Consider the following 11,473-nt stretch of genomic DNA (forward strand, 5'->3'; position numbering starts at 1 on the left):
CTTTCATAGAGTATTTCAGATAGTAGCACAGACTATATTCTACAAGTTTTATAGAATATACTTAAAACAGATTATGCTTGGTATCACTTCATATAAATGAAATACAAATACACTCTTCTTTTTCTGATTTTAGCTAATTAGATTGATTAATTTAATTAGTTTATTTACTCTTTCAAATACTACTCAGAAATCTGCTAAAGAAAATTAGCACAACAATATAATCAGTCAAATGTTAAAATTTTCATACATGTATCAGCAAATATTAATCCATATATATTAGTATCCATTTACATGCAATTGATTCAACACCATTTATAAATATATGTGTAATATATGTAAGATATCATAATGGCATTCTTTGGTTTTACTTAGGATTCCTTGAGGCAAACCTTTGTAGTTACTAAGTTTTGATTCCTAACATGTAAAATTAGTTAACTATCAGGATCATTATTTTATAATTATACCTTAAATCAAGTATGTCTGCCTCCTTCAAGTCATCTTCTAGATATTCTGGTTGATTTACTGTCTGCCATCATTGATGTACCTATGCAAATGATATATAACTGTCAGATTAAATAATGAATAGAAATTGGAACCTGTTGGCATATGTTTAAAACCTATATGTTCCTACAATTATACTACATATTAAAACCCATTCTAAATATATGTGTATATGTGTAGAAGTATATTAGCCCATTCTAAACCCATTTTGATCCCCAAACCCTAGGATTAAGCAAGTGAAAGGTCATGTTGGAATCTATGAGACTCTCTAGCTTAACACCTTTTTAAGAACACTTTTTGCTTTAAGTATTTCACTCTCTTCTTGCAGCAAATTGTGTTTATATTTTTTAGGTGTCTGCAATGAAAAAATTGAAGAAATCTACAATCTTAAAGAGTTGTTCCTATCAAGGTTTATCATTTGAAGTATCAAGTATAGATTATACATTTGAGTTATTTGATAAGTTTTCTGTTATAGCTATTTATCCTTCCTCTTTATGGCTATTCCATTTACTTTGCATGTTAATCCTGTCAAAAACCAAATGTAAGTATAAGTTTTTGTAATAAACTTTGCAATATAATAATTTCCCAGAATCTGTATTTTTTTTCTTCTTCTTCTTTTGAGCAAATTTATTTTACTTCACACTTACAGTCTTTTTATCTCCCCAAACCAGAAAAATTATATGATTTGAATACTATATTCAATTGGTGCTTCAATATTTTGGGCAAAATGGTGAAAATCCCCAATATTTTCCATTGTAAGGCCAAATTTTCAATTCCTAAATTTTTTCACTGAAATTCTGTTTTTCAATAACTAAATTCAGCCCTTGTTATTCCTTTTTTTCTGGGAAAAATTTGGAAAATCTATGTTTTAGGCAACAAACTCGCATCAAATTTGAAAGCACATTATAAATATTTTGAGATTTTATTCATAGTCACTTTTTGGATCTCCTGAAATACAGTATGTTATCAACATCAAATAAACAGTTCCTTAAAAAATTTTAATTCGATGTTATAATGAAACTTATCTCTTCAGGCATGCAATCCTAGGGTGTCACGACCACATCTCCCTAGTGCTAGTGAGCGCAGCTATAACGTGACTAAATAGTCTAAAAATAAAGGGATAAACATAAGGAATAAGTCAAATTCAAAACATTAATTCCAAAGGCGAAGGTGATACACAGTCAAAATGAAGTCAGGGTACAAAGACTAGGTTCATAAACTCCTAGTAAAAAATCCTAAAGCAGCGGAAGAGACCAAGACAAAGAAGTATGTGTGAAGACACACTTCTTTGGACATCCTAAAATTTCCCATTAATTTCCGTTGCTCAACACCTTCGCCTCCTCGTTCACGCTCAACCTGCACGTTAGAAAAGAAACATGCAGGGCTGAGTACTTTAATGTACTCAGTGGACATAGTGCCAAAATATAAGTTTCATTTAAATTTGTCAGCCACAGTTGAGTGAACACGGGGTTTTATTTAAAAGGCCCGAGTCACTAAAATTTCCTTTCATTTCATAAAATTGATTGCGCAATCAGATAAACATAGATACCATATCTGAACGTATGTGAACCGGGAATGTGGCCACATTCACGACGGTCACTGGATCGGCCAACTCGAAAGTTAGCTCACGACCCCCATATGTGCACACTAGTCCGAGTAGGGTTTGTTGCCCTACTGGAACCCGAATTCGATTTAACATGATTGGCATAGCCAAACAGATATGTAATCGTAAAAGCAAAATATGGCATGACAAACATGTTTAGGAAAGATTCACATATTCATACTAAAATCACGTTTTGAAAAGAATGCCCACCTCAAAAGCTATTTCCTTAGCAGAAAAGTTTCTTGATTTGGTCTTAAACGACGTGCGAAGACGCCCCTTTAGAAAAAAAACAAATAATACTTAATTAGGCTTAAGAAGCCAAGTAACTTAACATGCATCCTATTTAATTAATGCTCAAGAACTTTAATCAACTTCCTTCTTCTTTCAATTCCATCGGCACTTTCCCTACTTCTTCCCCAATTCATTCTCATCACCAAACAAAGAACAAAAACCCTAAATTAGAGAATTAGGGATCGCGCCTCCATCTTCTTCCTCACGGCTCCTCCGGCGAAAACATGACCGGAGTGAGCCTCTTCTTCCTTCAGGTCGGCTTTCCCCCAATTCTCTCTCTTTCCTCTTCGGCGGAAGTCGCCGCTCACCGGGGTTCTGTCGCTGCGCAAGGCCGGCCACAAACCGTCGTCTCGTCGCTGCCGCCATCGTCTCCGGCTGCTCGACGAGCAGGACCGTCACCCGCTTTGTCGCTCAGCACCGGCTCTCCGTCGCTGCAGTTTCGTCTGCGGCAGCACTCCGACGCTAACCGTCCCTTGTGGAGAGCCAGCCGCCCTCCCCTCGTCGATCTTTCCTCTAGGCGGCACCGCGGAAATGGAGCCGCCTCTGCCGCTGACGGCCTCCGCCACCACTCAAATCGAACAGCCCCGCCCGCACCTCGCCGGACAGCCGACACACAAGCTAAGTTCTCTATCCCCTTTCTTTTTCTTATAAAAAAAACAGTCTTCAGTTTCGAACAGTAACTATGTTGGAGGCTTTTGATTGTAGTGTCTTAAAGTTGTGATCTTTGGAGATAATTTTTATCTCACTGGATTGAGTCTTATTGTTTTGAGTTCCATTCTTAAGTTGTGAGGTCTCCTATTATTTGTGAAGCTTAACAGATGCTTGCCCTTGACTATTGTTGTAAAAATCCTATTGAAATCTAAGTTCTTGGCTAACTGTTGAGGTTGATCTACATGATGGAAGGGAGGGTTTGGTTGTATTATTACTGATCTTATTTGGTATTTAGAAAGCCATTTGTGATTTCTAGGTTGTGGTGTCTCTACATGAATGAAAAGGAGTGATAAGGAGGGTTGTGATGATTTACCTGCTGTGGTGAAAGGGACTAAAAGGAAGGGAAGGTTCTTCTTGATTGCTCGCTGCCCCTTCCCCAGAATTTCACTCTCAAGTGCTGAAATTTTCGAAGTGTGTGGGAGGGGAATTTGATGAGTATGAAGGGGGTTTTATAGGCAAGTCTTGGTGTACTTTGGGAGAATTAAATAGGGCTGATTTCCCATTTTGTTTTCTATATGCAGCATATCTCCCTTTCTATGATTCTGCAGCACTTTTAATTTAATGTATCTTGGTGTTTAGCTTGGGATTTAAAGGACTCCTCATTTACTCCTTTTGGTTGATTGTGTAGGTTGTGAATTGGTGGTACGCAGGGGCTGTTGTGGAGGAGAGGTGGCAGGTTTGACTTGCATTCTTTGGCAAGTCCTTAGTCCCTTATTGGAAAGGAGGTGTTGTTTCTTCCCTCCTAGAGAAGTCTCTTTATTTCTCTTGTTCTGTAGTCATTTAAATTTGTTGTCTTGTAGGTTGGGGAAGAACTTGGCTGTCCCGCTGCTGTCCGCGACGTGGGCCCGCTGTCCTGGGCCGACGGGTCGATCGGTAGGGCCGCGGTGGTGCGAGTTGGGCTCGGGAGAAAAAAAGGCCCAAAGTTGTGCATAAGATTTTTAGCTTCCTAGTCCTTTGGCCCATTCATGAAGAATAGTATTCCTCATTTTTTTTCTTTCTGTTCATAAATCACATGTGAAACGATCATATAGATTGATGTATCTTGTTTTCGAGCACTTTTAGTTCGGGATATAAATCATTGTTTTCCTTTCGCTACGTCTATTTTATTTCCTAAACATTCGTTAAATTGTTTTAGATCGTTTGATTATTACTTTAACTCTAGTTTTGCGAACTAACAACATTAAGTACCAACAAAGGGGCAATGAGTTCCATTTAATTTAACGAAACAAGAGAGTGATAAATCTCTAGTTTGACATTAAACATAACGAAAGAGGGTAATAAAGGGGCAGGTATTACATAGGGTTTGGAAATATAGATATCTGATCTGTGTCTGCAATATTTTGGGGATCATCTTTGAATCCTTTAATGGCAGCCACTCTAACTCCGTTTCTGAAAAATATGGCATGAAAAATGTTAGATTTCTTCGTAATCTTCTACCTTCTGTCAATAAAAATTGAAAAACATGTATTGTACCTGTAATTGAAACCGAAATCGATCAATTTGATTTGCATCTTGACGGATTTGTTGAGGTTAGGGTTTCAATCATTCCGTCTTCGATGAGGTTGTATAGATGTGTTTTGCGTCCGGCCAAGTCGTCGTCTGATGGAAGGAATCATGCCGAGATTGAGAGATAATTTTTAGGGTTTTAGAATGGAAATCAAGAGTCTTTTAGGTCCAAATGATAGGATCGTCATTGCTAAGAGTAGAGAGGGTCGGTATTGTGTCGCCGACGGCGGCGATTTGGTGGTCATGTCGATTTTCCGGCGGGTTAAGGGATGGATTTCGTCGGTAGGGTTTTGATAGTTGCAGCGGCACCTCCTTTCTTTTGGAGGAGGAAAAAACCTTTTATATGGCTGTATAATTTATGCTTTTTACTCCCAAGTGTATTAGTTTAATTAATCATAGTCTAATTAAATGAATTAATAGTATGTATTTTGGTTCACTGTTGTGCCTATTAATGTAGAATGGGTCTATTTATTAAATCCGATTGGGCCATTTTTATTCTTTGTTTGGGTATGTGTATTAAATTTGATTGGGCTATTTATTAGTGTATTGACATTTATATTTATTGTGCATTTTTAATTTAGATTACTAATATTTAAAATTATTATATATTTTTTAATGTATGTATTTGGTATTTGTATTTTAAAATGAATAGATTATGTCTTCAATAAGTTATTTTATTCAAAATATGATGTAATAGAATATAAATTAGTTTTCAACATTTTTGATTATTCAATATTTTTTACTAATTAACGAGTATTTTCAGAAAATAGTACGACATTTATTTTGATTATTTAAGATTTTTTCTATTTAAAGAGTATTTTCTAAAACCTTATAAGAATATCTTGGTATTACTTAGAGTATTATTTGAATTTTTATATAATTTATTTATAGTTAATAAGAATAATTTGGTTTGTGTCTATACTTAGTAGAAGCTCTAATTTTGAACTTATAAGAATATCTTGGTATTGTTTAGAGTCTAATTTGAACTATTTTATAAAATTCTTATAGTTAATAAGAATAGTTTGGTTTCTATATATATTTAATAGAAGTATTTGTTGAATTATTTTTTGTTTAATTCAATTGTACAAAATATTTTGTTTTTAGGAATTTATGTATCTATTATTTGTAGTTTCAAATGAGTAAATTATGTCTTCATGAAGTTGTTTTATACATAATATAATGTAATATAATATAGGAAAATTTTCAACATTATTGTTAAAGTATATGACATATTTTTGATTATTCAATGTTATTACTAATTAAGGAGTATTTTTGAAAAATTATTTGACATTTATTTTCTTATTCAAGATTTTTTCTATTTATAGAGTGTTTTCTAAATCCTTATAAGAATATTTCAAATTTGGTATTTGCTTATTTTCTATTTGTAGTTTAGAAAGAGTAAATTATGTCTTGATGGAGTTGTTTTATTTATAATATGATGTAATATAATATAGGAAAAAATTTATAACATTTTTGTTTAACTATATGACATATATTTTCTTATTCAAGATTTTTACTAATTAAGGAATATTTTCTAAAACCTTCTATTAATATCTTGGTATTACTTAGAGTTTATTTGAAGTATTTTATAAATATTTTATAGTTAATAAGAATAATATCGTTTGTATATATACATGATAGAAGTGGGCCGGTTCGGTGCTGGGCCTGGTCGGTTCTTGGTTTGACTATAGGGCACGGTTACATTTATTTCATATACAAATATAAATGGTAACCGTTGATGTTAACGCAAACATCAGGTAGTATAGCTCATACTTAGAAAGAGCAATGTCAATAGAAAATCCTTCATTTTTCTAGGTTCATGCCACCTTGGATTTCACAAAGCAACCGGTAAGCCATTATTGTTATTAAGCCTATATATATACATATTACAATCGATCAGTTGCTTAAATAAGGAGTATTTTCTTAAACCTTATAAGAATCTTTTGGTAGTGCTTAAAATAAAAAATGTTAATAAGAACGAACCCAACCATTATTTTTTGACATCATCTTTGAAAATATTTTTTGTCATTCAATTGTACTAAATATTTTTTGAAGCATGTGTTGGTGGATCCGTTGAAAAACCTATTATTATAAGTGATATTGTACCAGAAGAACGGAATATGTCTCTTACGAACGCCAGCACTATTGTTTCGTCTTCTTTGTATCAGTGTGGAGGTATTCTTTTATCACTATTGAGATGGAATTTTATTAACTTTATGTTTATGTAAGTTTAATGAACTGGGTGTACTGCATTGGGAACTATTTTTATTGTTTATTTTTGTTAGTATTATCATAATAACCGATAATTAAAAATTATTATATTTAACCAATTCTTTGATCATAATGCTTTTTAGTTTTTATTTTTTATATTCATTTTGTAAATGTGTTAATAAAAATACGAATAAACTGATTTTTAATATTTAACTGTAGATTATTGGGATATTGGTGACGCATTGTTCTCCTGTTCGCATTGTGGTGCGTTGTTTTGGTACGAGGAACGTCTTGGCAAACCGAATAAACCGAAGAGTCCGAGATATTCCCTTTGTTGTATGAATGAGAATATTGAGATTCCTCTAATGATCAGGCCACATGATGTTTTATTGCGTTTGATGTTCTCTAATGATGCCAAAAGTAACCACTTCTTGAAAAACATTCGTTCATATAATTCTATATTTTGTTTTACTTCTTTAGGAGGTAAAATTGATAATAGTGTTAACACTGGTGGTTCTCCTCTTGTGTTTCGATTACACGGTCAAAATTACCACTTAATCGGTAGTATGCTCCCGCTGCGTGGTGAATTTCCCAAGTTTGCTCAATTGTATATTTATGACACAGATAATGAGATCAATAATAGAATTGTCTCAGTGAGGTATGTCTTTTTATTTAAATGAAAATTGTATTAAATTTTAGTTAATTTTTTTATATTGTATTTTGATGTAGTTATTATTTTTTCAGGGAGAGAGATGATGCCAATAATCTTCATTCTGAGATTGTACGTGACCTACAATTTATGTTGGATGAGTATAATGTGTTGGTGAAGTCTTTTCGTTTGGCTAAAGAAATGATCCATCAAGATAATCCACCAAATGTGAAATTGAGATTGCTTGGAAAAAAAAAGGAATGGAAGGACTTATAACCTACCTTCTGTTTCTGAGGTAGCCATGCTTGTGGTTGGCAATTTTGACCACGCATTGGGTGATAGAGACATTATTGTTGGAAAACAGTCAGGAAAGCTTCAAAGGATTAGTGAACTTCATCCTTCTTATCTTGTATTGCAATATCCATTGTTGTTGCCATATGGAGAGGATGGTTATATAAAATTCATAGGCTTTTCTGATTCTTCTACATCCACGTCGAGCAATAGAAAGAGAGTTAGCCCTAAAGAGTTTTTTCGTACCGCATGCATGATAGAGTTACTGAGTGTTCTATAATTTTGTATGCGAAGCGATTGTATCAACAATTTATTGTGGATGCATACACTATGATTGAATCTGGTCGGTTAACATTTGTTCGAACGCAACAAAAGAAATTGCGTGCTGAAATCTATAGCGGGTTAGAGGAGGCCATTCTATATGGTGAAACTGATAGTTCCAGACATGAAAAAACATGTTATATTGCCTTCCAGTTTTGTTGGTGGTGCCCGGTATATGATTTAGAATTATCAAGATGCGATTGCTATATGTAGATGAATTGGATATCCAAATCTTTTTATAACATTTACCTGCAATCCTAAGTGGCCTGAGATTCAGAGGTTTGTTAGGTCTAGAGGTCTAAAATCAGATGATCGTCCTGATATCGTTAGTAGGATGTTTAAAGTGAAGTTGGATGGTTTCATAAGGGATGTGGAGACTAAGAAAATATTTGGAGCCATTAAAGCAGGTCCATTTTTATATTTTTTTAATGTCTTATTAAATATGAATTTAAGGATATTATCGTACAATTTAACCATATTCTTTTTATTTTTTGTAATGCAGTTATTTACACCATTGAGTTTCAGAAATGTGGATTGCCTCATGCACATATTTTACTTTTTTTAAGCAATGAGGATAAGCAACCTCATCCACGACGCATTCATGAAATTATATCTGCTGAAATTCCTGATCCATTGATTGATCCTTAATATTATGAGTGCGTTAAGGAACTTATGATGCATGGTCCGTGTGGCGTGGTTCGAAAATCATCCCCTTGCATGCATGATGGACGTTGTACTAAGTATTATCCGAAGAAATTTGTTTCTGATACAGTATTTGATGATGACAGTTATCTCATTTATAGGCGTAGAGATAATGGCCGGGTTGTGTTGAAGGATGGGTGTTTCTTTGGATAACAGATATGTTGTGCCTCACAATCGTTTTCTCCTTGTGAAATATGGTGGTCATATTAATGTCGAGTGGTGCAATCAGTCCCGTTCAATCAAGTATTTGTTCAAATATGTACATAGGGGTTATGATAGGGTGACGACATCTTTTTTCCAGTCTGGTGCTGAAAAGAATTTGGATGAAGTAAGTTTGTATTATGATTGTAGATATGTATCTGCATGTGAAGCTGCTTGGAGAACTTTTGGATTTGAGATTCAATACAAGGATCCTTCTATTGAACGGTTGAGTTTTCATCTCCCTAATGAACAACATGTCATTTTTTATGAAGTCGATTCTTTGGGTAACGTCTTGAATCGTAGGACGATTCATGAGAGTAAGTTCTTAGGTTGGATGGAGGAAAATAAGTTATATTCTGAAGGTAGAAATTTGACATATGGTGAATTTCCAACCAAGTTTGTGTGGAAGAAGGATCATTGGCAACCTAGAAAACAACGTTATTCGGTTGGGAGGTTGTTTTATGTTGCTCTCGGATCTGGTGATATGTATTACTTGAGATGTTTGTTGAATACCGTTAAGGGAGCTACATGTTATGAGGATCTTAGATTTGTTAATGGTGTTCAGTATCATTCATTTAGAGATGCATGCTTCGCTTTAGGATTGTTGGATGACAATAAGGAGTATATTGATGGAATTGTTGAGGCTTCTTTTGGGTCGTCTGCCCATTCACTGAGATTGCTATTTGTAAGTCTGTTGTCATCAGAATCTGTATCTCGACCGAATGTTTTATGGAAAAAATGTTGGAAACATTTATCTGATGATGTTGTTTATAATCAGAGAAAATTAAGGAATCGACCAGGTATTTATGAACTGAAATATTTTTGTTGTATTTTTGAAATATTTTTATTTTATATACAAAAAATTACATACATTTTTTTCTTACTCCAGATTTGGTGCTGAGCGATGATGAAATTCAAAATATTGTGTTGGCCGATGTTGAGAAATTATTAATGAACGTTGGTAAAAGTTTGCATGACTACCATGGTATGCCATATCCAGAACCACAGTATTTTGAAAGATTTCAAAATACTTTGATCAGTGATGGATTGTCTTACGATCGTGATGCTTTAGGAAGAGAACACTTGGAATTTCTATCAAAGTTTACGGATGAGCAACTTAATGTTCATGATACCATAATGTCGTCTGTGAATTCGAATGAAGGAAAAATGTTTTTTTGTTTATGGGTATGGGGGTACCAGAAAAACATTCATTTGGAGGTCTTTGTTAGCAGGGATTCGTTCGACATGAGGAATTGTGTTAAATGTGGCGTCTAGTGGCATAGCTTCTTTATTGTTACCTGGGGGTAAAACTGCTCACTCACGCTTTAAGATTCCTATCAATGTTAATGAAGATTTCTATGTGAAATATTAAACAAGGAATTGATCTTGCTGAGCTTATCATAAGGTCGAAACTTATCATATGGGATGAAGCTCCGATGATTCATAAGCATTGCATAGAAGCCGTTGATAGTACTCTTAGAGATATTCTTCGTGTGTGTAGTGAGTCCAGTATGCACAAACCACTTGGTGGAAAAACTATAGTTTTTGGTGGTGATTTTAGACAAATTTTACATGTTGTTCCTAAAGGGAGTCGACAGAATGTTGTCAATGCCACTATTAACTCATCATATCTCTGGAGTAGTTGTACAGTTTTGAGGTTGACCAAAAACATGAGACTGTTGAGTGTCGAAAAACCAGATGAAGCTTCTAAGTTGAAGGAATTTTCATCTTGGGTTGCTTCTATAGGTGATGGAGTTGTTGGTGGTCCGAATGATGGTGAAGTCGTTATAGATCTTCCTTCCGACATTGTTTTGTCTAATTCTGGAGATCCTCTTAAAACCATTGTTGAAAACATATACCCTTCCTATATGGATCCAGAAGAGTTGAGCAATTGTTTGCGTGATCGTGCTATACTTGCTTCCACGTTTGATGTTGTTGATGAGGTTAACCAATTCATGATTTCGATGGATCAGTCTCAAAGGCGTGTATATTTGAGCTCTGATAGCATTTCAAATTCAGATTCCACTTCGAATGGTTCTGCTGAGATTCATTCTGTTGAATTTTTGAATAATTTGAAATGTTTGGGTACCCCTAATCATGAATTGATGTTGAAAGTTGGAACTCCTGTGATGTTGTTAAGAAACATAGATCATTCTAATGGCTTGTGTAATGGCACTAGATTGATAATTACCCATTTAGGTGATTATGTTTTGGTGGCGCGTGTCTTGGGGGGTCATAATATTGGTGATAAGGTTCTGATTCCGCGAATGTCATTGATACCGTCTGATCCAAGGCTACCTTTCAAATTCTAACGACGTCAATTTCCTCTGGTTGTGTCATATGCAATGACCATTAACAAAAGTCAAGGCCAATCATTGTCCAATGTTGGATTATTTTTTAAAAAACCGGTCTTCAGTCATAGACAACTTTATGTTGTTATATCTAGAGTCACAAGTCGTGAAGGATTGAAGATTTTAGTTTGTGAG

At 34.5% G+C, this 11,473-nt stretch overlaps 1 protein-coding gene and 2 long non-coding RNA genes across 3 annotated transcripts; 2 read left to right on the forward strand and 1 right to left on the reverse strand.

The window, feature by feature from the left end:
- Positions 1-1,881: 1,881 nt before the first annotated feature.
- LOC121755921 lies at positions 1,882-4,201 on the forward strand. Its single transcript, XR_006040879.1, has 2 exons — positions 1,882-3,831; positions 3,907-4,201. It is a non-coding gene; the product is annotated as an uncharacterized LOC121755921 (long non-coding RNA).
- A 90-nt stretch (positions 4,202-4,291) lies between these two features.
- Positions 4,292-4,925, reverse strand: LOC121755922. The gene is made up of 2 exons (XR_006040880.1): positions 4,580-4,925; positions 4,292-4,495 (listed from the first exon to the last, which is right to left on the reverse strand). It is a non-coding gene; the product is annotated as an uncharacterized LOC121755922 (long non-coding RNA).
- A 3,994-nt stretch (positions 4,926-8,919) lies between these two features.
- On the forward strand, positions 8,920-11,299 carry LOC121754362. The gene is made up of 4 exons (XM_042149739.1): positions 8,920-9,672; positions 9,766-9,787; positions 9,877-9,972; positions 10,365-11,299. The coding sequence occupies exons 1-4, from the start codon at positions 8,920-8,922 to the stop codon at positions 11,297-11,299; spliced, it is 1,806 nt and encodes a 601-aa protein (XP_042005673.1).
- The last annotated feature ends 174 nt before the right edge of the window (positions 11,300-11,473 follow it).

This window comes from Salvia splendens, chromosome 11 (genome assembly GCF_004379255.2).
Source record: "Salvia splendens isolate huo1 chromosome 11, SspV2, whole genome shotgun sequence".
Classification (NCBI taxonomy): domain Eukaryota; kingdom Viridiplantae; phylum Streptophyta; class Magnoliopsida; order Lamiales; family Lamiaceae; genus Salvia; species Salvia splendens.

What these genes read in the sequence shown, in the direction of transcription:
- LOC121754362 (XM_042149739.1), top strand. Translation starts at nt 8,920, where the DNA reads ATGGGTGTTTCTTTGGATAACAGATATGTTGTGCCTCACAATCGTTTT. An exon ending in ATTCACTGAGATTGCTATTT is followed by an intron (nt 9,673 to 9,765) that starts GTAAGTCTGTTG and finishes GTTTATAATCAG; the next exon opens with AGAAAATTAAGGAATCGACC. An exon ending in AAAATTAAGGAATCGACCAG is followed by an intron (nt 9,788 to 9,876) that starts GTATTTATGAAC and finishes TTCTTACTCCAG; the next exon opens with ATTTGGTGCTGAGCGATGAT.